At 40.5% G+C, this 24875-nt stretch overlaps 1 protein-coding gene across 1 annotated transcript in view; it reads left to right on the top strand.

Moving 5' to 3' along the window:
• The window catches only part of synrg (synergin, gamma), a gene marked incomplete at its 3' end in the record, with an annotated part of 36574 nt that extends 13061 nt beyond the window's left edge, over window positions 1-23513 (top strand). Inside the window, exons 8-23 of the mRNA XM_087173531.1 lie at window positions 689-967; window positions 2198-2278; window positions 2462-2658; window positions 3958-4203; window positions 4318-4457; window positions 6296-6420; window positions 7030-7092; window positions 8521-9507; window positions 14934-15485; window positions 16787-16950; window positions 17104-17157; window positions 17611-17707; window positions 18069-18217; window positions 18948-19058; window positions 19185-19223; window positions 23481-23513. Of these exons, the coding sequence (XP_087029657.1) occupies window positions 689-967; window positions 2198-2278; window positions 2462-2658; window positions 3958-4203; window positions 4318-4457; window positions 6296-6420; window positions 7030-7092; window positions 8521-9507; window positions 14934-15485; window positions 16787-16950; window positions 17104-17157; window positions 17611-17707; window positions 18069-18217; window positions 18948-19058; window positions 19185-19223; window positions 23481-23513 (3317 nt within the window). The remainder of the gene's footprint in view (window positions 1-688; window positions 968-2197; window positions 2279-2461; window positions 2659-3957; window positions 4204-4317; window positions 4458-6295; window positions 6421-7029; window positions 7093-8520; window positions 9508-14933; window positions 15486-16786; window positions 16951-17103; window positions 17158-17610; window positions 17708-18068; window positions 18218-18947; window positions 19059-19184; window positions 19224-23480) is intronic.
• Window positions 23514-24875: the final 1362 nt, after the last annotated feature.

The raw sequence follows: 24875 nt of genomic DNA, 5'->3' as shown, positions 1-24875 counted from the left end.
GCATATTCTTAAAACATGTGCAAAGCTGATTTTAAATCCAGTAATGTTTACATCCATATTATGTAGCTTGACGTCTTCTTCTTCCCTGCCTTTGTTGGCATATTGCAACATATCTTTGTGTGTTACCGCAACCTGTTGATCAGTGGAATAGTGCAACACCATTGGTAGGACTGTGCACTGTATCACCTGCATATGCACATGTGTGTATGGGGACTAGGGATGGTTGCTTGAAGAAAATTTCCTTATTCGATCATCAGGGAAAATTAACGATCAATTACTGATTCATTATTAATTTTTTATATTAATAAATGCCTATGGCAGAAAATACTAAATAAAAGCGTCTTTTTCCTCAATGAAATCTTTATTCCAAGTAGAAATTAACGGGGACCCACTCAGAGAAAAACAGCACCATAGAGATCTAAAACCATCTCTCTTTGCCAGCTTGCCCTGGCGATAGTCTCTCTGTATGTGTCTGATGAAACCACAGATTTTACACCTGCTTTTCCTAGATGTAATTTTGTTTTTGGAGCTGCTTTTCTTCCATTTAATCACAGATACTTACGTACGACATGAATGTAATAGCAAGTGTAATTGTCAATTTAGCTTCAGATAAATAGGAAACTTGAACTGCTTTGTATAGCTAGTCTGTGTTATGAAGAAGTTTGTTCCTCATTCATTGTTCCTCTAGGCCCGTCCCTGGAAGAGAAGCTATTCTCCTCATGTGATCTTACTGCTGATAAGACGGCACAGGTTAGCTTTAAATCCAAGCAGAGTTTGGCTGAAATTGGCCCTAGAGCAAAGGTTTCAGCCCAGTTTCAATCCAGCACTAAAGCGAGGAATTGGGCTGCGGCCTCTGAGGACTTGAGTTCTGTCTTCGTCGCAGAAAAGCCACCTGAGGCCCCAGTGGCATCACCCAGCGTCCCCCCATCAGCTGCTGACTCATCCTCCCAAACCAGTAGTGACGGTGGTGAGAGAAGTGCCTGTTTATTAGACTTCATAGCTTCTTCTTCTCTCCCATTCTTTGCCAAAGCATTAACACACAATCAAGGCGTTTTCTTTCTTTCTTTCCTGGGGAAATATTTTCACTCTTTCTAACCCTGACAAAATAATTCTGTGCCTTTTGTAGAAGCTTAATCTGTTCTTTCTCTTTCGATCTTAATTGGTTTGTAACAGATTCTAAACTGGGCATCATACTATTGTAGACTATGTGCTGTTAAATTCAACCACAACAACATTTTCTTCACCTCTAAGATTATTATGGAGTGGTGGTCTTTTGAAGTTACATCCCTGGTGGTCTTTACATCTTCTCCTAAGCCAAGTCTCTGCTCTTGTTTCTGCCTGCTTTATACCTTTCTTACTTCAGGCTGGATCTTATTAGAGGGGCCCTCTCATGTTGGTGCTCTCTGTACACATTGTGGAAATGGAGTGTGTCTGTGGAGGTCCCGGGGTAATACCTGCTGACTCAATAAGCTGCTGTCTGTTCTCTCGCTGTGTCACACTCTCTCAGAGAACGACCTCTGGTGCATGCTGACTGCTTTGGTTTAACAGGGCTGCGCATGGATTGGCAGGTGCCACTGAGGTCCAAACATAATCCAAGGCTGATTGTGCATGCTACTCTGCTACTCCTTTGGGCTGTAATTTGTTTGTCTGTGTCCATGTCCTCCATGTCACCGAGGGAAATATAGAGGCCCGTCATGGAGACCAGGGAGATTTGTAATAAGATTCATTTAACGGCCCAGGACTGATGGGAGTATTATGTGCAAAGTCCGTGCCTGAGTATGCTTTACAGACAGAGTATTAGGGACTCAGGGAAAACAAGCCATATCTTCTTTCAAAATGTTTCTTAGTCTATTTGCAGTTAGACAAAAAAGTTTATGTAGGTCAATGTCAGCAGTTAAATTTGATTTTTAGTTATTTTTTTCTTACAAGACAGTCTCCTCTCTCCCTTCTCCTTGAATCTGGAAATAGCTCACAGACTGATTTATAGATGTCTGACATGGCAGGATGCTTGTGACTCAGTGCAGGGGAGCGTTACATCTGCACCAAGCCTTTCAGACATCAGGTGTATGATTTTGTTGAGTTCGATACAAAGCAGGGCTCAGCTGCCAAGAGGCTTGGCAAATCATATGCCTGGACAAGGTTTTTTTCTATAACAACTAACTGTGTGTGCGTCCGTGTGTGTATCTGCTTGTGACAGCAGGTGTTGGCGTGTATCCACAACAAGAGCACATCCAGCCCATGCTGCCAGCCTGGGTGTACAACGACAGCCTTGTCCCAGGTAAACATTTACACATGAAAACATCCAGTGTAACATAACCAAATATTTTGTATTTTGTGTAAAGAAATGACACTCCACTATACTGATTTCCAGTGTAGCTTAGTATTTATTTTCTGATGTCAAGTTTACCTTTAGGTTTATAGTATTCATGAATGTATTCCTCTCTGTTTTTTTTAACCTCAGAAATGTTCAAGAAGGTTCTTGAATTCACCATGACCCCGGCAGGGATAGACACGGCCAAGCTCTACCCAATATTAATGTCATCAGGCCTTCCCAGAGAAGCACTGGGGCAAATCTGGGCATCAGCCAACCGCACAACACCTGGCATGCTGACCAAGGAGGAGCTCTACACCGTACTTGCACTAATTGGTGTGGCACAGGTAAATAGTCGAGTCAAGACAAATTGTCCATTTAGAATAACTTCACTTATCATCCCCCCTGACTTAGACAGAGCTGTGCCATAAACTCCACACTGAAATTTGACGGGCTTAGCTAGAAATACGGAGAAAGAAGCAGTGCTGTGAATCAGCCCAGGGCGTGTGAAGCATCGTAAGCCAAATATATGGCTGAGTCCACATCAGGCGAGTTTGGCAGGAGGCTTCTTATCATCGTCAGCCCGGGCCTGTCACCACCACCCCTGGGAGGATGCAAATCTGCAGGCAGCTCACAAAACACTGCATGCCACTGCTTCCATGCAAGGAATAATAAGACGCCTTTGGAGATGTAAATCTTCAAGAGCCTTAAAACACAAACACAACAAGGTGGATTCTCTAGGGGGAAAAAAGTTTGAGTCTGCCAGTGACATCTATTCAAAGGAACTTGACTGTTGAATAATTTATATGCAAACATCAGTCCAATTTTTTTATAGTTCAGTGAATATGAGAAGGAACTAAGCTTCGATATCTCACCTGATCTTTGTTATTCTCAAATGATCTCAGGATTTAACTGAGCACCCCATTTTGATTTGTCAAGTGAAATCAGAATATACATTTTATATGCAACATTCTTATAAATGAAATTAGGAAACATTAAAAGATTAACAAATAAGGTTAGTATTATTCTATATTTTGTTATTTTATAAACAAATTCCATGAAAAGACCAAAACCAACAACGTGTTAGTCTGTCTCTCAATACTTTCTCACCTCCTACCCTGTCTGTGCTTCTGTGCTCCAAGCTAATTTGTTCTTATCTCATCTGATCTTTAAAATTAACAAAAATATATAGTAGGACTGCTTTATTATCCCCCACTTCAAATAAAGTTGATTAATTGCCCAGCCCTAATATATAGCCCCATTTTTAAAGAGCTAAATACAGCTGAGCACTGATGTTTTTGGCAAACGTTGCCTAAACAGGATTTTGTGCATTTGTATTGTACTATTTTCAGTAACGGCTTAATACTCATTTGGTGCTCTAGTGAGTATTTACTGCAGGAGGGCGATGTATGTGGAACTATCTCAAAATAACCTTGTTCATTTGCAATGGGGCTCATTGATGTGTTTTTAATAGTTTTTGGAGAGTCTGTAACACAGTGAAATAAGATATGTCAGGCTTTGGTTTCACAGTTGATTTTGTTCAGTTTGGTTTCATTGTTGGTTTTGTTCTTTTCATTGTATTTGTTGATAATGAAAACATAAAATGTCACTAGCTGTGTCCTTTAAACCTATTTCTTTTGTTTCAGAGTGGCCTCCCAGCAATGAATGTGGAAATCCTCAATCAGTTCCCCTCTCCACCAGTGCCCAACCTGCCAGCCCTGACTATGGCCATGGCCCCCGTCATGCCCCAGCACCAGCAGCCAATGATGGCCCAGCCCCCAGTCTCTATGGCCATGCCCTCACCAGCACCACCAGTCATGGCCATGACACCTGCAGCACCGGCTCAACCACCCACAAACACTAACTTCATTGCCAGCTTCCCTCCCACACAGGTAACACAGCCATGCTTTTAGTTCAGCCTTTTCTTGGACACTTGTTTTGTGCACTCATTACTATAATTACGGTAATCATAACTCACATCATTAACTAACACGTTGTTAAAGCAGGGAACCAAAGCAGATGACGATGACTTCCAGGACTTCCAGGAGGCTCCAAAAGCAGGAGCAGGAGACCAGGCCTTCACTGAGTTCCATGGGGAGTCAGGAGGAAGTTTCCCCACCACCATAGCACCTCAGCACCAAAACAGGTACAGGATGTGAGTGTTATGGAGACAATGAGTATGCCTAAATGAGTAATTAATTTTTTAAAGTTAAAATATTGCAACATGCAATTTTCATTTTAGCCTACATAATTAACAGTGTCTCAATCTGCAGGTTTTAGTTGGTGACTCTTACTAAATGCTGAGTTTACTTTACAAGAGGTATCTTGAGTGTTCCTCATCATTTCTGACTCCCTTTACACTCCAGCTACTTCTGTTTTTCTGAAGAAATGATGTAAATGTTTGCAATGATGAGCATCTAATATTCAACCCTGGATGGCTATTTATAGCTGAGTTATTCTGCATAATATGTGTGTCTTGCATTGTCTGTCTTGGAAACCTTACAGTCAGACACACTGTCTTAATATCTCGCAATAACCTCACCAGAATAACAATGAGTTTGGGTCATATCTTAATGAATTCATTTTGGTGGACAGTAGATAAGCTCATTTCTTTATATTACTCTCCAGCCCATACCGAGAGACCCACAGAGAGGAAGCAGAAAGGCAATTAAAAACTGAAAGACAAAGAGAAAGCAGAACTAAAGTATCTCACATCTAAGTGGCACAGGCGATTTATTATTCTCTTCTGTTTCTCCCCTTAAAACATACACTCCTGACTGTTTCAGCACTGTAACAAGAATCTCTCACAGTCTGAGATCGTTGTCTAATTAAATGAGAGACTGAAAAGCTCTTGTTAGGTTGCCAGCCCGAAGTGGCAGGCATAACTTACTGTCAGATGTCTTGCTGAGAAAGGGCTTTGAGGAAACTAACATTCACTGGAAAGTGAGCTAACAGATTTCCCTTAGTGCTTGATTCTTGTCTGTTGTCAGATCAGCAACTTGTGCAATGTAAAGTAGGCTTTTTATTCATGCTCAGCTTTGTTTTTTTTTGTATCTCACAGGAGCATCAGAGCATAACACAAATTATTATTATGTTTAATCCATACAAAAACCAATGTATAATTTATGTTTTGATGGGGGAGTTTTTGTGCCAGACTATATCTTATACCATCACATAACTCCCAATAAAATAGTGTCTTTGTATGGATTAAACAAATGAGCTATAACATATTAATTAATGAGCTGGTTTCTAGTCTTTGTGCTAAAATAAACTAAGCTAAACCAACTGACTTCTGGTTGTAGCTTCAAATTTAGCATACAAACATGAGGGTCATATCAAACTTTTCAACTAACACTAACCAAAAATGTGAAGCTATGCCTTTTAAATTAATCTTGGTTTGATACAAGGTCCAGATAGTAGATAAGATAACTGAAAATCCTCATGAACAGGACTCTAAATTTAAAAAACCAAAGGCCCAATTTCATACACTCCAACAGAGCTATTTTTATTTGATTGAATGCCATTTGGCAGCAACAGAGCTTCAAAGAGGCCCAGACATCTGTGCCCCAAGAAGGTGCACTGGTTAAAATAAAACAGTATAGTTGTTTATTATGTCAGGGAGACCCTTCGCATAATCAAAACAGCATAAGGTTAAACATCGACAGACTGCAGTGATAACTACACAAATACTGATATATGACCCACCTCTGTAGCGCTTTTTGCAAGTGTCATTTAGTCTCTTTTCATTAATTATTTTCCTGTATAAATCAAAGGTATAGATAAAAGCTCCCTCAGCTCGCATCAGAGTCACTATAATGGTTAGTAGAATGAAAAAGCTTTTAACAAAAAAAAACAACCTGTGACTCCAAACTTTTGGAGCCCAGAGCAAATGTTCAATCAGCTCAGGCAGCTTATGGGGATTAAACTCTACTATTAAACCTCACTTTTCCTGATGTCTGACTATAGCTATTGTGTCCCTGCAAGCGCGCCTGCCATGCTGACTCCAGTGTCTGGTTCCTCCTCCGCCTCCGTCACATCCTCTGATAAGTACGCTGTCTTCAAGCAGCTGTCTGTGGATCAGCCCGCCGAGCCTACACCACATGCCTCAGGTAACGTCTACATACACCTCAGAGAGGGTTTATGGTGTGTTAGGAACATTGTCTGCTCTCCAGCCAGGTAAACCCTGGGAGGAAAAGATAAAGTAGGTCAGGAAGGGAAACAAATATGATCTCCAATGTTTAAATCACCACAGCAACACAGAGAATAACATTATTCCTGCTACTTTATAATTAGATAACAGGCAAGGATTGATTGAAAGAAGAGAGTGACACCATCACCTCTGGTGTCTCATCACTCATATAGGTTTCATTCCACATTTCACCAAGACACAGCTGAGGCATAGTTCAACCACTGTTTTGTAGATTCTGAAATAATATCCTTTCCTACTCACCTAATATAGCATTTGTATGACTTTTAAAATAATATAACCCTGAAGGTTACCTACTGCAACTTCAAGTCTTGTTAAATTGTAATGCAGATGAAATGATTTCCAAAGCAGCCTAAAGAGTTTTATGCAAATGTTTTTAACTACTTAAAAACAGTTTTTTGGCTAATACAGAGAACTGGTATGTTATAGCAAATTGCATGAAAGCAACCCTAACCCTAACCCTGCCTGCCTGGTAAATGTGTTCTTTCTTTTTTTATTTGTGGTGATCCAGATACTGGAGACAAATACAGTGTTTTCAGACAGCTTGAGCAACCTGCTGACAAGAAACCAGTTGGTAAGAAAGTTACACATTTAAGCCAACATTCTTCCATTTACATGCATATTAGCAAATCCATTGTTTTTTCTAAATAAATGTTTTTTTTGTATTCCTCAGTCAATTCCTTTTGGCCTTTTTACCAAACAACAAAGAGGTTATATAAGGCTCTGAGATGGTCCCTGTAAGCAAATGGCTAGAGGAACAAAAACAATGTCACAACCTCCTCAGAAAACAAAGCTTGGTTGTATTTTGGTTGGAATTTGCAGTGAAGAGAGTGCCGTTACTCTTATATTCCCTCTAGTTAAACACTTTATTATAACTTGGGTAAAGCTGTCAGGCCACTATAATGCCATGTTAGTATTGTTCCATATTTGCACCGTATCTTGTTTTGCAAGTCTGCAGTGTTGATACCAGTGTGTTTCCCGTCCCTGTTTCATTAGAACAGTTTCCGATGGGGACGTCTCTTACAACTCCAGTAAGTCATGCTTTGCAGTGACCTTTCCTTGGCATTGTCAGGCTCCATCTCCTTAATGAGCCCATTAGTTATCTCTTTTCCACCGCACACCAGCAGTGTGAACAGACACCCTATTTCAGTCCATGCATACCACAGTGGATTAACAACCGCGGAAACTCGAAAATGCATTCTGACTTTCCTTCTGTGTGGTTTTTATCACTGTCATGTTGCATCATTTGAGACAAAAAGACAACAAATGTTATTGCTGCTTTAGTTTTTATAGCATATGTGGAGTTTTCTCATTGCAAAAAATACCCATCTTAACTAGTAATTTCAGTTACTATTAAATCTTTGAACTAATCTTTCTAAAAAGAAAAAAGACAGTTAAAACTACTGTAGGATTGTTGCAGTTTATCTTATATGAGTCATATCTTTGCAAAGCTTTATTTTTGCTTTATTTTTTTGAACATTGGCTCACAATTGTGCTTGGGTACAAAAAATCATAGCACAGTATTTACAATTGGTTTTATTCCCAATACTATGTTGTATTGACAAATCTGTCTTTTTAAACCAATTTGGCATGCCAATAAATTCTTTTCCTGATTCTCAGACATAAAGGGCAAAATAACACGTTAAGATGGACATTTTTTTTTTGCAGAATGACTTTATCATATTCTGTTCCATTTTGAGCAGTTGACTGCATGGTAGTGGGGATGTATGTGCCTTTAGATGAGGTAGCGTTTTTGTGCAGTGATGTTTGCCGTTCTGTCGACACGCTGCAGCCCACAGTTCATCTGAAGACTGGAAGTTTACGATGAGCATTTGCGATGCAGCAGAGGCAAACTAATCCACCCGCTTCCTTTCTTGTAGGATTGTAAAATGACAGAATCGTGGCGGTCGCAGCTGAGGCTTTTTTGTCTGATATCCCAAGAGATCTGCCAGCCATGTTAAATGTTTTTCACTGACCTTAAATTGTCATCTTTGGTTCACAGGGGAAGTATTTGCAGATTTCAAGTCTGTCAGCGCTGATGATGGCTTCACAGACTTTAAAACCGCCGACAGCGTCTCTCCACTAGACCCTTCAGAACAGGCCAAAATCTTCCAGCCTGCCTTCTCCTCTGCTTTCCCAAACTCTCAATCTCTACAACAACTACCACAGCAGCAGCAGCCAGCAGTGTCTCTCTCTCAGCCCAAAAACCCTCTAAACATGGCCGACCTGGACCTTTTCTCTTCTATAGCTCCCTCTGTTCCCGCCCCCACTGAGACAAAACCCAGCACCTTCCCCTCTGTGTCTGTGCCCCCCTCTTTAGTGCTCCTACCAGGTGGAGCCAAACCCCCAGGGGGAGGGGCAGATGATTTTGGTGACTTTGCCCTCTTTGGTGCCTCCTCTGATGCCGCTCAAGCTTCAGCAGCAGGTGGCGCTTCGGCGGCAGGCGGCGCTGCAGCAGCGCCTCAGGACGACTTTGCAGACTTCATGGCGTTTGGCAGTTCTGGTGGGGAGCCTAAAGGGGAGAGCGTGGGTGTCCAAGGGGAGACCTCCACACAGCAGCGGCCTCAGCAGAGCTCAGACAAGTACGACGTATTCAAACAGCTGTCTATGGAGGGAGGCCTCGCCTATGATGACACCAAGGAGAGCGGCGGCGGCTCCTTCTCTTCCCTCAAAAGCGACACGGACGACTTTGCTGACTTTCAGTCCTCAAAGTTCTGCACAGCGCTCGGGGCTTCGGAGAAGACTCTGGTGGACAAGGTGGCCGCTTTCAAACAGGCCAAAGAGGACTCTGCTTCTGTCAAGTCCCTTGACCTCCCGTCCATTGGGGGTAGCAGTGTTGGAAAGGACGACTCCGAGGACGCACTCTCAGTGCAGCTGGACATGAAGCTGTCGGACATGGGCGACCTGACTTCAGGAGACCTGAAGCACGTGATGTCGGACAGCTCTCTGGATTTGCCGGGTCTATCGGCTCACCAGCCCCCCGCTACAGGTGAGGAATTAGTGCGTTTGCTCTGGTGAGGCCCCGTCCGGTTACACAGTATTAATTCCAGGGCCAGCAGTGGCCTCTCCTCCTCAGTGCCCACTTGTGACCACCAAACAAGGGGTCAAAGGGCAAGTAATGAGTTTAATTTGCTCAAATACAGAAGACTGTCATAACACTACATGAATAACATATCATATTAGCTGCATCATATATTTCATTCTACATTTCATCATTCATCTCAACATATTTATTTATATATTTATTTATGTATTTATTTGAATCTTAGTTCCTTTTTTATTTCCACATTCCCCTCCCTCTTTATCTGCATATATTATGATTATTATGATTATTATTATTATTGTAGTGACAGGAAGGTCCTGGCCCATATCTCTATTTATTTACAAATGATGAGTGCCTGGTTTTGATGTGTTGGCAGTCATAGTTTGTAGATAAGGTCCCTGGTTGCCGTCTGTGTGACTCGGATAAGCTCCCTGTTTGTTGTGTCCACGCTGCAGCAGCAGACTTCGTGCATCCCTTCAGTGTACCTTTTGTCTCCACAGGCCTGTGTGTGTGTGTGTGTGTGTGTGTGTGTGTGTGTGTGTGTGTGTGTGTGTGTGTGTGTGTGTGCGCGTGCGGGCACGTGTGCGTGCGTGTGCGCACAGGCGTGTTACTGACGTGTCCTGCAACACAAACAAAAAGGCTGAATTGAATACAGACGAATACAGGAGGGTGTTAACGGTGATGATCCTCTTGTTTGTTTTAATCACAGGTTTTGCACAATAGGCTGCAGTTTACCAAAGGCATAATCTGTAAGCCATCATTCACTTTTTTAACTGTTTAAGCATCTGGTCTGTGCTGATTGAGCTCCAGATAATATAATTTTGAATAGCCGAAAATGAAATACTACCGTAACTAGGAGATTCTGCATGCAGCAACAGCAAACAAGCTATTTTCAAATAGAGCAACAATATTTTGTGTCACAAAAGCAGCTGAGATGTTAGGCACATTATAGCTGGATGCAGTACAATTTTAGTGTTTGAATGTGAGTGCGTCAGCTTTTGTATTACCCTGCAGTATTTTCCAACTTGTAATGCAGTATTATTTGAAATGGCCCTCGAATTACCAGATGTTTCCATTATAGCGTGTTGGCTTTTTCTCCCCTACCTCACGTCCATGAAAGTGGAGTTAAACTTTACCTTAAGCTTGTTGCTGGGTCATTTATTTTAAAGGAAATCAAACTAATTTCCGTAATAATCAGGTAATGTCCATGTCAGTGCTCCCTTTCCTCCTCTCCATTGCTCATCATTTATTCATCAAGCATCTCACCTTCCGTGTCATGGCTCATGTTCCACAGAAAACATTCAAGACCAACTCTTCATATAACCCGAGACTGCATTTAATCTTTGTCAGATGAAAACCTTGCAACTCAGATTCATGTGATTTTCATGTTCCAACTTTATTTGACAATTTTCGGTGGTTTGAGAAAGTCATACAAATTGACAAGGTCTTCACCTGACAAGTCGTGCACTCACGTCTGCATGCATGTTAAAGTATGTCACGATATCAGTTAATTATCAGTTAAATCCACATGTAAAGAAACTATATCACTTCATCCAAGGAATATATAATTATTTCCTTTTTACCAGAGGAAATCATAAATGTAAACATCCCATTGCCTTATTTCAGTTTCTGTACAGTGGTCAGATATTGGTTCAACCCAAACAGGCCTCTCTGTGCTGAGAGGAAAACGTTCAAACAGTCCATGGAGATGCAGCTTAACATTTAGGCTACTGCTAATTGGGCAGAGACGGTGCCCAGTTTAACATTGATACATTCCTAAAAGCTTTACGCTACCATAACAGCTGCTCCACATTTCCCTTTCACACCTATCTGCTGTTCTTGTTCTTGGAGAGCTCTGGGACAAACCTGTCTTTAAAATTGTAGCAGGCCAAGCAGTTTGAGCGCCTCACCACGCTTTGCACTGTGTTTCTGGACATACGTACGTAATGTTAAAGAGACAGTATTTCTTTTGCGAGTTTCCTTTTGAGTCTGGCGCACAAAAGGAATCTGTGATTTTCCTTTTTTTTTTTCTTACTGTTATATCTCTGATATTGCAGCATGAATTTATCATGTGTGGCTCTACGGTCTGGCTCTCTGAGAACACAATGAAGTTAGAATTACCCTTCCTGCCTTGCTTTTTGCTGCAGTGTGCCTGCCTTTTCAATTTGTGAAATTGACAAGAACGTAATACAAAATAACCATTTTATGCATAACAGTACTGCAAGTTGTTTTTATCAAAGGAAAAAAACTGTATACATACAGATTTAATAGTGTATTTTTATTACAGGAATATGAGCTCTTATTTTGAGACTAGAAAGACTCCCTGATCTTGTGATTTGCCAATTATGTAAATTAAATGTAGCGTACAGTATTTAGTAAGACTAATATGTTCATTAAAGTATTTTATGTTAATGTTCTAATGTGAACATTATTGTCTTTAGAAAATAATGACGTGCTATTAGGTTAGGGGATCACAAGAGTTTGTGCACATTAGCCTGTTTTTGAGAAACAATCACTGTAGCAAGAGAAAAAGGATACTGTCTCTTTAAATCTGTTTTTGCATCTGTGATTGGATGTAATCAAGGCCCTTTCTGGGATGTCAGGTGTAAGGGTGGCCCTCTTTGTTTTCTGTAACCCTTTGAGTGCTTGAACAAGATAACTTCATGTGTTTACATGCAGAGTAATGCAGATATTGTGATCTCCTCACCATAATTTTCTGTTAGCATGAGCACCAGGACTTAATCTTATTTCATAATTGACAAAATGGATAAAGAGCCTCTGAAATTGTGGCTTGTAACTTCTCACTGCTTCTAAACTGCAGTTTGTACAAAACCTTCTTCACCAAATTTTCCCCTCAGGTCCTCAAAGGGTTAATGCCTCCTGCCTTGAGCTTGTTCTTTGAAATATCTTTTCAACCTGGCTTTTCAAGTGTTCTGTATTCAAATCTTTTTTTCCAAAAAAAACACCTGTTGCTTTACATCCTAATATTACAACAAAGTTTGTCATCTCCCCAGAATTACTGATTTTAGTCTGTGAATGTGCCTTCTCATTCTGGTTTCTGCTTCTATATCCTCGGATAATCTTTGTTTTACCTTCTCACTGTTTGTTTTCTTCCTTTTCTCCTGATTCTGCATGCCCTTGTATTCTAAATGACTGAAATCTAATTTTACAAGTGTTAGTTTGACAAACCTCTTGTAATGATAGACCTCTTTCACAGTACTTTGTGACCTTTCTCTCTTTCTCTCTACTCATGTTGTCGTAATAAATATTACTGTTGGTATTGCTGAAACGCGTACCGTCTTATTTTCTCCTTTCCTTTCTTGAGAGGCCGTAAAGTGATCTAATGTCACGAGGCTTACAGCACTAGATCCTTGTCAATTTCACAAATTGCTTTGTGTATCTGAGGGTTCTGTCATGCAAAATAGGAAGGGTTCAACAAAGCCGATGTGTGTGTTTTTGAGTGTGTGAGAGAAACTGAGAGGGAGACCTGAATACTAAAGTGTTGACAGATGTGTGCAGGTTGTAAAGATCTGTCAGTTAGTATTAGTCATAAAGAAACTGATCACAAACAGCACAACACACTGTAAGAAACAGAGCAGAAGTAGTGACAGGAAAGATCTTTTATTAATGTTGCTGTCAGGAGACAAAATCCTTCAGGTTGCATAAAGAGATCGGCTCTGATTATTGTTAGGCTTTTGTTAAAGCTGTTTGTCACCACTGAGAACAGAATAGAGAATCTGTCCATTACAAAAAAAGCGGTGTTAGTGTTCACTGTGTTTGATTAAATGATGGCAGTGATTTCATAAACATGATTCAGCTCAGACATCAAAACAATTTGTGTACCCTGCTTGAGATAATTTACCAAACACAGTTCACATAAATGTGGGCAGGAAGATGTATTACTCTAACAAAGTATGTATTACTGTTACAACGACATTAATTAGTCATCTGCTAGTATAATTACAATACAGCTGTGATCATAATTGTGTAGAATAATAATATCCATAATTGGCAGGTTATTTCAGCATTTGTTTTCACATCTTAAAAGTGCAAAATATGTGGAGGGGGTACTTTACAACACATCTGATCTCATTCTTGCCAGTGTTGACTATGTAGTATGTGGAATATGAGTAAAGTCAGGGTCAGTTCACCCAAATTACAAAAAAATATATTTTCACAAAACAGTATTTTTTCACTCGCCTGTAGTGACATCCATCAAAGACGATACTTTTGGTTTTGTGTGCACGCATTTTGTGAAGACCTGTGAGGTTTTGGCCTCCAGCCCAGTATAGTGGAGGTGAATTGTGTTTCATTTGATTGAAAAATTATATTTCAACAAAAACATATCTTTCCAAAAACAATGTTCAGGATTCTGTAGATAATCCACAGAGGAGTGTTTTCTTGAGGTCTGGCTCTTTGGTTGAACGTAGGGCTGCAAATAATAATTATTTCCATAATCAATTAATCTGCTGATTATTTTCTTGATTAACTGATTCATCATTTACTCAATGAAACATCAGAAAACAGTGAAAAATGCTCATTACAGTTTCCTAGATCACAATGTGACGCCAATGAATGTCTCGTCTGTCAGTCCAAAACAGTTCACTCAATTTATTCAGTTGTATAAGACAAAGAAAAGCAGCAAATCCTCTCATCTGAGAAACTGGAATTAGAAAGTATTTGACATTTTTTCACAGTTTTTTCTTGAAAAATGTCTGAAATGGTTAATTAGTGACAAAAAAGTTGCAGATTTATTTTCTGTCGATCAATTAATTAATAATTGTGTCAGCTCTACTAATAAATAAGACAAGGAATAGAAGCAAATCCTTTCAGTTGAGAAGCTGGAACCCGAAAATGTCTGAAAAAATAATCAACAATCAAAATAGTTGCCAATTAATCTTCTTTCTAATTAAAACAATTGAAAGTAGTTCCGATGTGGATTATTCAGAGTAACTGGGATATTGTTTTTATTTTACAATTCTGTTGATTGCAGTGTGTGTGTGTGTGTGATTCTGAATCCTGTGAAAAAAAATTTAAAAAAAAAAAAAAAAAAAAAAAAACTGTGCTGGGCTGGAGGCAGAAAGCAAACCAGGACAAATAAAACTAAAACTGTCTGCATTGCCAGGCATCACTTGAGGTAGTAGGTAAGTGAAAAAATATCTTTTGTAATTTTGGTGAATTGACCCTTTAAAAGTCTCAACACCTTTCTACCACTAGAAGAAAAGGGATATTACTTGAACCATAGATAAGTGACGTAGTGATAATCCAGCAGAAATCTCAGTCCCTCATCCAGGCTCATTAATCCACCTCCTATCATGACAGCATCTCTTCTCTTCCTGGGAACCACTGGTATGTTTGTGTTGTCATTACAGAAGGAGACGACATGAAATTTGACCCCTTTGGGACATCGGCCCTCAGCACCCTGGCCAGCTATGACTGGTCAGACAGGGAGGAATGTCTGCCCGGTGAGGTCAGAAAGCCACAGTGCTTGGAAGGAGCTTCCCTTCCAACCTTAGTCCAGACACAGGCAAAGGAGGTGACCGTTGGCAGCACTGAAAACATCACAAGCAGCTCCTTAGCAAAGATCACCACCTCCGTCCCCGCAGAGGATGGCTCATCGACAGATGACAAGTTTGAAGCCTTCGCTGATTTCGGCTCAGGTGACCAGGGCGGTGTTGATGACGAGGACGACTTTGGGGACTTTGCAAGTACAGTTTCTGAAAAGTCGGACTCGCCTGCTGCTACTGCTGAGGTGGGCTCTGAGGGGAACCAAAGTGAGGCCTCAGATGAGTTTGGTGCCTTCCAAGGAGACAAGCCAAAGTTTGGCAAGTCTGACTTCCTCAAAGCGAGCACTCAAGCCAAAGTCAAGTCCAGTGAGGAGATGATCAAGAACGAACTGGCAACCTTTGACTTGTCTGTTCAAGGTGAGTCTGTCATCATGTTGATCCTTTTTGAGTGCAAGTGACAATAATTTTCATTCAGTCATTTCAGTCAGTCTAGAAATGAAACAATTGACAAAAAAATCACCTGCAGTTGTTTTGATATTACAAAATCATCTCTGGTTGCAGCTTCTTAAATGTGAAGACCTTTTGCTTTCCTCTGTGTTACTCATTGTAAATTGAACAGATTTTGTTTTTGGATTATTGATCAGAAAAAAATAACACATTTGAACATTTGATTGACAAGTTTGACTATTTTCTGACATTTTATAAACCAAACAGTCAGTCAATCAAAATAAATCACCAGATTCTAGATGGAATGGTCACTTAATTTAGGAATAGTTTTAGCACTAAAATATGATGTAAATATGTAAATTTAATCAAACTTTACATGTTTTTATTTAAATCCCTGAGTCTCCTGACCAACTCCAAACCCTTGGCCCTAAAATGGTACAACACTCTCCCCACCCCCACACCATAGTGTCCATCAGATCTGCAATACAGCTGTCAGACATTAGATGGCAGTGTTGGGATGACAGCACTGCTCTTATGGTATTGACTAGTGAGATAGATCAGCAGAAGGCAACACATCTATGAGCAGAAATTAGCCGTATCCACTTAAAGGCTGTTCATTTTTTAACAACTGTTTGCTGGTGTTATGTTCCACAAATAATTTATTAGTATTTCCTGTGCTGTGATAAAAGCCTATTTGCCCCATAGATTTATGTCCCTGTGCTAGATTTAATTTGTGTGAAGAAGAGGGCTTTACTTATTCCTCTTCAGCCAGTGGACCAGTTATCTGATCATGGTGGGGCTTTGGGGGGTTGTGGAGAGGATGACGCATGTCTCTATGGGTGGTGCAGGAGTTTGTGGGGAGGATTACCTGTGTGTGGACAACACAGACACACGCATGCATGCACGCACTATCTGGCAGACCCACTGGAATACTTTAAGTTTAGCATGTGTTTGTACCCGTGTTTGTTGTGGTGTCGTGCCAGGGTTTGTGCGCGTGAGAGTCCCTATGAATAATTCATACCTGCATATTTGTGTCTGTATGTAATTATGGTTTGTCACAAATTAAGTATTTACTCATGCTGTCCTTGTCCAGCAGGAATTAGCTGCAACAGAAGTGAAGTATAATGATTGCAAACAAACAGGTGCATATCTCAAAATGAGTCATCACCACGGATTGCTGAATTGATAAAGTACAAAAAAAAATTGTGTATATGTGTTTGTGGTTCTCTCAACATTATTTATCTCCCTGTCCTCTCCTGTCATTGCCTCAGGCTCCCACAAACGTAGTCACAGTTTGGGCGAGAAGGAGATTGGGCGTTCGCCCCCGTCTCCAGCTCCAGAGCAGCCCTTCAGAGACCGATCCAACACTCTAAGCGAGAAGCCCGCTCTGCCTGTCATCAGGGACAAGTACAAGGACCTGACTGGGGAGGTGGAGGTGAGGAGCGAACGGTGATAACTGACCACATGTTAGCTGCTGGTTAATAACCGCCAGATTTCAGCATAATACTCAGGGAGTGTTACCTCTGTTCTGTTGTGTTCTGTTTTGCCTTGTGTTCATTTGAGAAAATTTTGTGTTGTGTTGTTGCAGGAGAGCGAGCGCTACGCATACGAGTGGCAGAGGTGCCTGGAAAGTGCTCTGGAGGTTCGTATTCTGTATCTGACCTGATTGATAAAGGGACTCTATAAGTAATAGAATAATTAAGAGAACAAAAAGGCACTGAAATTACGTTTTTCTTATCAATATTTTGAGAATTATTTTCTTAAACCCTGTAAACTTAACTTTAGGATTTAGACTCAAAACACTGATGGTTTTTTAAAATGTCTTCAAGAAATTAAAGTCACAGAATACTTGAACAGCAGTAAGTGAGACAATGTCTAGGAGTTTCTCAAGTTTTTTTTAAGACAAAAAAACGAAACAGTTCTCTTGATGATATCCAGAAAAAGTGGGCAGTCGTCTCCTGGCCCCTAAAACTGGTGGTCTGTGTCAGTCAAGGCAAGAGATGTGAGGTGCCACAAAAATATTGGTCAACAGTTGTATGATAATGATGATTATGAAGAGCGAAAACACTATAATTGACTGTCTTCCCACGTTAAGGTCATCACCAAAGCTAACAACACCCTGAACAGCATCAGCAGCTCTTCTGTCTGCACCGAGGTCATCCAGTCTGCCCAGGGCATGGAGTACCTGCTAGGTGAGGAATTACAAACCACACACACGCACAGCGCGCGCACAGCAAAATAAACAAGCCAGTGCTAGCTGTATATTGTGAAGAAGAGGTTGTTAAAGAACCCGGTGTGTGGCCTTACACCCTCTGAAGGACAGAGGTACAGAGAGGACGAGATTAAAACAAGCTCTGGTGTGATGGCTTATCTCTGCCTGGTCTGACAAGGTCTTGCTCCCTTATTGTGTTTCTCTGCTTTTAATGAGCAATGAGTGGCAAACATGTCACAGCGAGAGACTGAACACAGCGTGCCTCTTGAAACTGGAAAGAAAAGAGCAACAAAACATGTTTTTTTTTGTGTGTTTGCGTATTTTTTTTTTTTCCCTGTCAGGTGTGGTGGAAGTGTACCGCGTCACCAGGCGTGTGGAGCTCGGCATCAAGGCCACAGCAGTGAGCTCTGAGAAGCTGCAGCAGCTGCTGAAGGACATCAGCCGCGTGTGGAACAACCTCATGGGCTTCATGTCACTAGCCAAGCTCGCTGTAAGATACTCAAAAAAAAAAAAACATAAACCTGCCAGAGCACAGGACAGTTATAAAGCACATGCTTATTTATGTATGCAGCTGCTTTTACTGCCTTCTGTCATCACCCAGACATGTTTGCACTCTCAAGTGCAGGCACACAAGTACCCATGATAATAGAGCAGTGAAGGTCAATTCACAATAAAAAACCTGCCAATAACATAATGAAATGTTAGTGAATCCAGTATTGTTGGTCCATTAGGGTAAAATCAATGATCCATTGATCTGGATGCAATGTAGCTGGAGTCTTTTGATAGACAAGGACGGTATAGATTTATTTATCCAGCTGTCTGCCCGTGTCTGTAAAACAGAAACAGAGGTGGAGAAGTGTCGTCATCCACAGAGCCAGCAGAGGAGGAATATGGTTTTCAAACCGCTGAACATAAAACTGACACAAAAAGAGCTAATGTTTAATTGAAGCAGGCAGGTAGTTTTTCTTCTTAAAAGTATAAGGATATACCTGTATGTGCTGGTATTGGTTGTTTTTACTCTAGAAGTTAAGCAAAGTCCTTGAAATTGCTGATGCTCTGAGATGTTTACTGTAGGCAGACTTGTTCTCACTGGTGTTATTATAAGAATAAAATGACTACATTTTCCCCTGTAGCTGGAAGTAAAATTGCTTTGTGTGTGTGTGTGTGTGTGTGTGTGTGTGTGTGTGTGTGTGTGTGTGTGTGTGTGTGTGTGTGTTTAGCCTGATGAAAGCTCCCTGGATTTCTCCTCCTGCATTCTGAGGCACGGCATCAAAAATGCCAAGGAGTTGGCTTGTGGGGTGTGTCTGCTCAACGTTGACGCTCGCAGCAAGGTTTGTGAACACACACTCACACACACGCAAAATAACTGTTAAGGGATACACTTTTACATAAATGTTGTTGTGCTCGTCCACAGTGGATAACAACTGACATTTCTTTGACTTTGAAACGTTTTGCAGAACAAAGAAGAAAGCACTATTGGACGTCTGTTTAAACGAGTATGAGACAGTCAACTGTCAACCAAATCTCATTGCACTCTTTCCTACTGGGGGCCTGGGGGTCCTATTCTCCTCTTACCGACGAGCCCACTGGGGGGCCAAAGTGACAGGATTCATGTCTTTCCGCTGTTCCTCACTCACAGGCGAACAACAGTTTTCTGCCTAGAAACATAATGTAACAGATAGAAAGCATCAGACTGTTCTCTGAGCCCCACCAACCTGAGTTACTGTTTGTCTGTCTGTCAGGCCTTTAGTTCTCCCACAGCTCATAGTTTACAATGACAACTGTGGCAGATTTACCACTCTTTGGTAACTATTGGTCCCTTTATTTCAAACAGAAGTAAACAGTTTGATGTTACTATGTGCTTATATTTCTAGCTCACTGGTTTGAAGTTAGCATCCTCACCAGCTGATGATCTGTGTCAAAGACTCATAAAGAAAGAGAATAGTTCTTGTATTGCAGTTTAGAGCTAGTTAGTCCTTTCAAAACAGTATGTTTCAGTTTTAACATTACAAGAGGGAAGACTTTTAGGATGAGAGTAATGTGTTTGGCAGATGCAATCCTCTTTCAGGTAAGATGGCTGGAGTGTAAATTTCCCCAAATCCAGTAAAAAGCAGAACAAAGGTGCTAAGTTTAGCTTAAACTCTGATAGCACCCAGGACCTGCTTCCAACGCAGTAAGGAAATACGACACAGCGGATAGAGTTGGATAGACGTGACAGGTATACTGTGCCTAGTTATGGTTGCCAAGCTATTATTGGACAATCACTGTTTGGAGGTGGGGTTCAGCAAACTCTCAGTTTAGGTTATTGTTGTCTCCCTGCTTTTATACTGACGGATGACTAAAAGAAAGTGTCTAAGGATAATAATGTGAGGTCTTGAAATAAGTGAGAGAGGAGAGTTGTCACTTTGGCGCCTCAGGGTGGGTTTTTGCACTCTGGGATTGGTTCTTCAAGGTCACAAAGGTCGTCACTTTGTCTTGAAAGGGTTTCATTTTCTATTCTGTCGCCTCTATCTCAAGGTAACTGCTCACCTGCAACTTTCATCTAACAACCATCGGTGTTTCTGATAACTGTTCAGTTATTAACTCTGACTGGGGCACTATGTGCAGAATTGCTGTATGTCTGCCTCCTCGCCTACGGTGGCTTTGATTTTCATCGACGTGGGCCATTAATGGTACTCTCAGACCCTGCGGTTTAGAGGGCAGGATGGTGGCGCAGATTGTTTCTTGCGTTCCCTCTGCTGCTCAGCCAGAGCCAGATGGATGGTCCAAGCAAGATATGGCTGACTGAGAGGCATCTAGGCTGCGAGCAGATGTGGCTTACACATTAGTCATAAGCAGGGAGTACAGCTGATAATAGACCTCAACACACAAACACACTCTCTCACTCACCTCTCACTCTTGTGTGCATACAGACAGGCTGAAATTAAAGCAGTTTTATTTTGTCTCTGTGCCACTAGCATGAGATTAATAACCCATCTTTTAATTACATTTTTGGCAGAGCCACACTGGTAGGAATGCATAAAAGCCAAGTTGAGAATAGCAACCCCTCAGAGTATAATGAAGTGAAAAAATGGCTTTGGCTTCAGCAGACGGTACTGATTGTTGCATTGTCCTTTAGTGAAGAGGCACTGATTTGTTTTTCAACCAAAGGTACAGAAGGGTGGAGATGTTGATGTGTCATCAAAGAAATATGAAAAGTGCTTGACAGCTTAATGGCTCCTGTTCAATTCATGCTATGAATTTTAACCTTTCAAATGATTCTTTCATATTTTTTTTTTACCATTTGCTGATACAAATAAAGCCAAAAAATCATATTGTCATATTAAGTCAGAGTTGAAATTTTCTCAGTCTCACTTTGTTGCTGTTGGATGTTGGACCAGTAATTCTGGGTAGGTTGCACTTTTGGGATGGGCGACCAGCAGCAGCTTCATCTCAACTCAGATTGTGACTCAAAGGCAGCGGCAGCAGTTATAAGTTTTATCATAAGTGCTACTATTTCAGCTAATGATGCTCCAGCTCCTCCGCTGAACGATAAATGCTAATTTGAGCAATTACAGGCAGAAGCACTGGAAAGGATTATAAGTTGAATAATTTAGCATTTCTGGCTATTTATATTAGTGCAGGTTTCTGAAGTGCCTCAAGGATTTGGATTGATTATTGAGTCTGTGTGGCTTCGACAGCGCTGCTGATATGAATTTAGATCTAAACTTTGACAGTTTATTCTGTGAATGTTCTCATCTCCTTAACAGTTTATTTTATAAATCTGTTGTTAGGTTGCCCATCTCTGTCACAGCATGCTTTATTGTGGCTCAGGTTAGTGGGGTTCCTACACAGCTAAACAAAGACTTACTCGGCCTAAAAAAGTCTGAGAGTTGACAAAATGCTAAATGTCTCAAAAAGTTAAAAAGTAAAGAACAAAAAAACACATCACAAGCCAAGTCTTGTTGCTGTAAAGAATATTTTTTAGCTACAGATGAATTCAGTTGCTTATTCATGTGTCGTGGTCTCAAGCCCCACTGCCATTACTGCTGGGAGAGAGTTGAACAGAAAATATTTACACAGACAGTGAATCAGAGATGTTTAAAGTTAATCACGGCCATTAAATGAAGGTAGGTGAAGTCTGTGTTAGTGTGGATGTTTGGATGTGTGTCGAGTCTCAAAACACTAGACTGACATTGGTTATGACACTGGCTTTGGCTTTCGTTGTGTCCACAGTCCATGTTAGCTCATTAAACCCAGCAGGAATTAAATGTTAGCTTATGATTTAAATCATTAAATGTAGTTATTTCATCATTATCAGAAGCAATGTGTTGTTCAATTAAAATCAGAATAGGGCTAAAATTACTTATTATTTTCTTTATAATGTAATGATTATATTATGAATTAATATAACTAACTAAAAGATTTCAGAAAATAGTGAAAATATCCATCACATCTTCTCAGAGTCCTATGTGACATATTCAAATGGGGTTTCATCCGACAAACAACCCAAAGATTTTTGGTTTATCATTGAAGAAGACGAAGAAAACCAGCAGACCTTCACATTTGGAGCCAAAACTGAAGCTGTAGCTGGTGAATTTAGGCCATTTTTGCTAAATAAATGACTTAAGCAATTGATCATTTTTCAAAATAGTTTCCAATTAATTATGTCGATCAAATAATCAATCAATTCACTAATTTTTTCAGCTCTAAATCTGAGAGCTCTAAACATGTGCTACTGTGAAAGTGGAATTGCAGCCAGGAAACGTAGTAGATCGCTCTGTTTTCAGCAGCTCCTCCTGGGGTCTTTGTTGGCAAAACATGTAGATTTAGCAAGGTGAAATTGATTTCATGGGGCAGAGGCTTGTGGCTTTTACTTTAGGTTTGTTTTGTTGTTGTTGGAACAGCTGAAAACAGTACAGCCCTGAAGAGATGCCTAGACGTCTGTTCAAACTGGACATTTTGCTGTAGTAATGACAACTAGGCCTGCAACTCGCAGTTATTTTCATTATTGATTAATCTGCTGATTTTTTAAATTGTTTAGCCGATGAAAATTGTTCTGAGCTAAAGATGATGTCTTCAAACGTCTTGTTTTTTAGTTAAACCAAGAGTCCAAAATCCCACAAGTTTCCAATGAAACAAAAAAGCAGCAACTCTTCTCTTTTGAAGGACTGAAATCTGCAAATATTTAGCATTTCAATATTTTTGCTATAAAACTATAAATATAGAAAAAAAAATAGTTGCATTTTATTTTTCTGTCAATAGACTGATTGATTAATTGATTAATTGTTTCAGCTAATTATTACCATTATTAATAATCAACATGTATTTGGTGCTACAGGATGTGCTGGACAGATTTCTTGGCAACAGAACTTAAAGAAATAAAATACTTTACATACATCACAGTGTTATACACGGGTCCATAAGTGAAAAGCCATCGTAGTAATAGCAGCTTGTCTACTTCTCTACCTTGATTGGTCTATAAACAACAGTGGCCGAGCTGTGATAGACTGCTACTATGAGCATCCCCAGCACTGACTAAAATCTTCAATCAATATTTAAATGAATCATCTCTTGAATGGTGAGATAGAAAATTTGTAAGAGCCTTTGGGGTAATAACTTTGATTCCTTCATGTTCTCACCCACAAACATGCTGGTAATAGGGAGCTCCTGGTGATACAGCTGATCTCAGTGTTTGCTTGCTGCCTATTCTGTATACACTTTCTTTCCCTCTGGGCATTGCATAAACATGTTGATTCCTCTTATGCTTTCAGGCATTGACTAAAGACAGTGAGAGGAGGTTAAGGGTAATTATGCCGCATTTATTTTTAATTCTTATAGAAATATTAGACAGTCTAGAAAGCAGAGTGTAGATTCAAGGTAGATTTTAATGTTATCTAACCATGTAGTGGCTCAGTCTGAATCCCTAACCTTTACATACAGCTACAAAGGTCAGGAGAATTAGAGTCAGTTCTATCTGACCAGCATGAATACTCTCATTCGTGTTTTAGAGTGGAGTTCCCAGAGGCTAAAAGGTTTAATAATGTACAGCATCAGTCTAGTTAAAACAGCCTAATCTAGCCTGCATTCCCTGCCATACAGGTGAAGTCTAAGAGAAGCTGGAGAGTTAGAGAAGGAATGGCTCTGCAGTGAGAGCAGGAGGTGTTACTGTGTGACCACCCTTTCATTTTGCATCCTCTCCCTTCAACATTCCCAGCATTGGAGGTCTTAAGTGCAGGCTTGTGGAAACAAATAGGCCAGGGCACAGAAGAGCTCTGAAAGGAGATTGCTCTGCTTGTGAAATCTGAGCATGTGAGACAGTGTGGAAATATGTCATTCAGTTTGCGTGAGAAAGCCCTTCATCCAGCGGAGTGTCTGTGCTGCAGACTGCGCTTGGGCAGGTGGAAATATATTTGTCTTAATGGTGTGTTGTGGTTGGGTATTTTTTTTTGTATGCAGTTGTTCCTTTTTGCATGCGTCTCCCCTCTCCTTCTGTGTGGGAGGCTATGATTCACTGCACATGACTCATTCCTCTCTCTGGCTTCAGCTCCAGTATTTCACCAGGGATGCAAACTCGTAAACTGCGCATCACACACATTAGCATCTTCCGATTGCATACGCAGCGCTACAGCTGGGCCCTGGTGAAAATCCAAACTCACATCACGGTGCTCAAATGGCGGTCAGATCAGGCACAAAAGCAGATCCTATTATGAAGCAACAGGCTGAAAACATGTTTTGCCAGAGTGAAAGTTCATGTCGCCCTCTTGTCTTGAGCAAAATAAATGATCCACATTTGCTAGAACAGAGCATGGGCAATAATGGACAGTGCTCCAGCATTATCCTCTGTTAAACAATGGCACAGCAGCACGTGGTCAAACTTCCTTGCAGTACTTAGGTTCTTGCCAGTTTGAAGATATAAAATTACCAGATTCAGACTTTTAACATTGTGTTTTAGATGAATAAACTGCATAAAGGCAGTGATACACAGGCATCACTGATGGAGTTAAAATAAATAAAAGAAACAGCAACATCTTGGCCAGATTAATTTAATTGTCTGTAAAACAGATAATAAGCTAATCTACAACATCCAACCTTTTAGAGAATAGTTTTACTTTTGTTGCACCACCTTGCAACATGCTTTTAGGATTCAGATATTAATCATTTTTTGT

Source organism: Seriola lalandi, unplaced genomic scaffold (assembly GCF_002814215.2).
Source record: "Seriola lalandi dorsalis isolate HSWRI2012SDOR001 ecotype SW California unplaced genomic scaffold, Sedor1 jcf7180002054249, whole genome shotgun sequence".
In the NCBI taxonomy this organism is placed as follows: domain Eukaryota; kingdom Metazoa; phylum Chordata; class Actinopteri; order Carangiformes; family Carangidae; genus Seriola; species Seriola lalandi.
The sequence above is the reverse complement of the archived record's forward strand: the minus strand, read 5'-3'. Positions and strand labels throughout refer to the sequence as shown.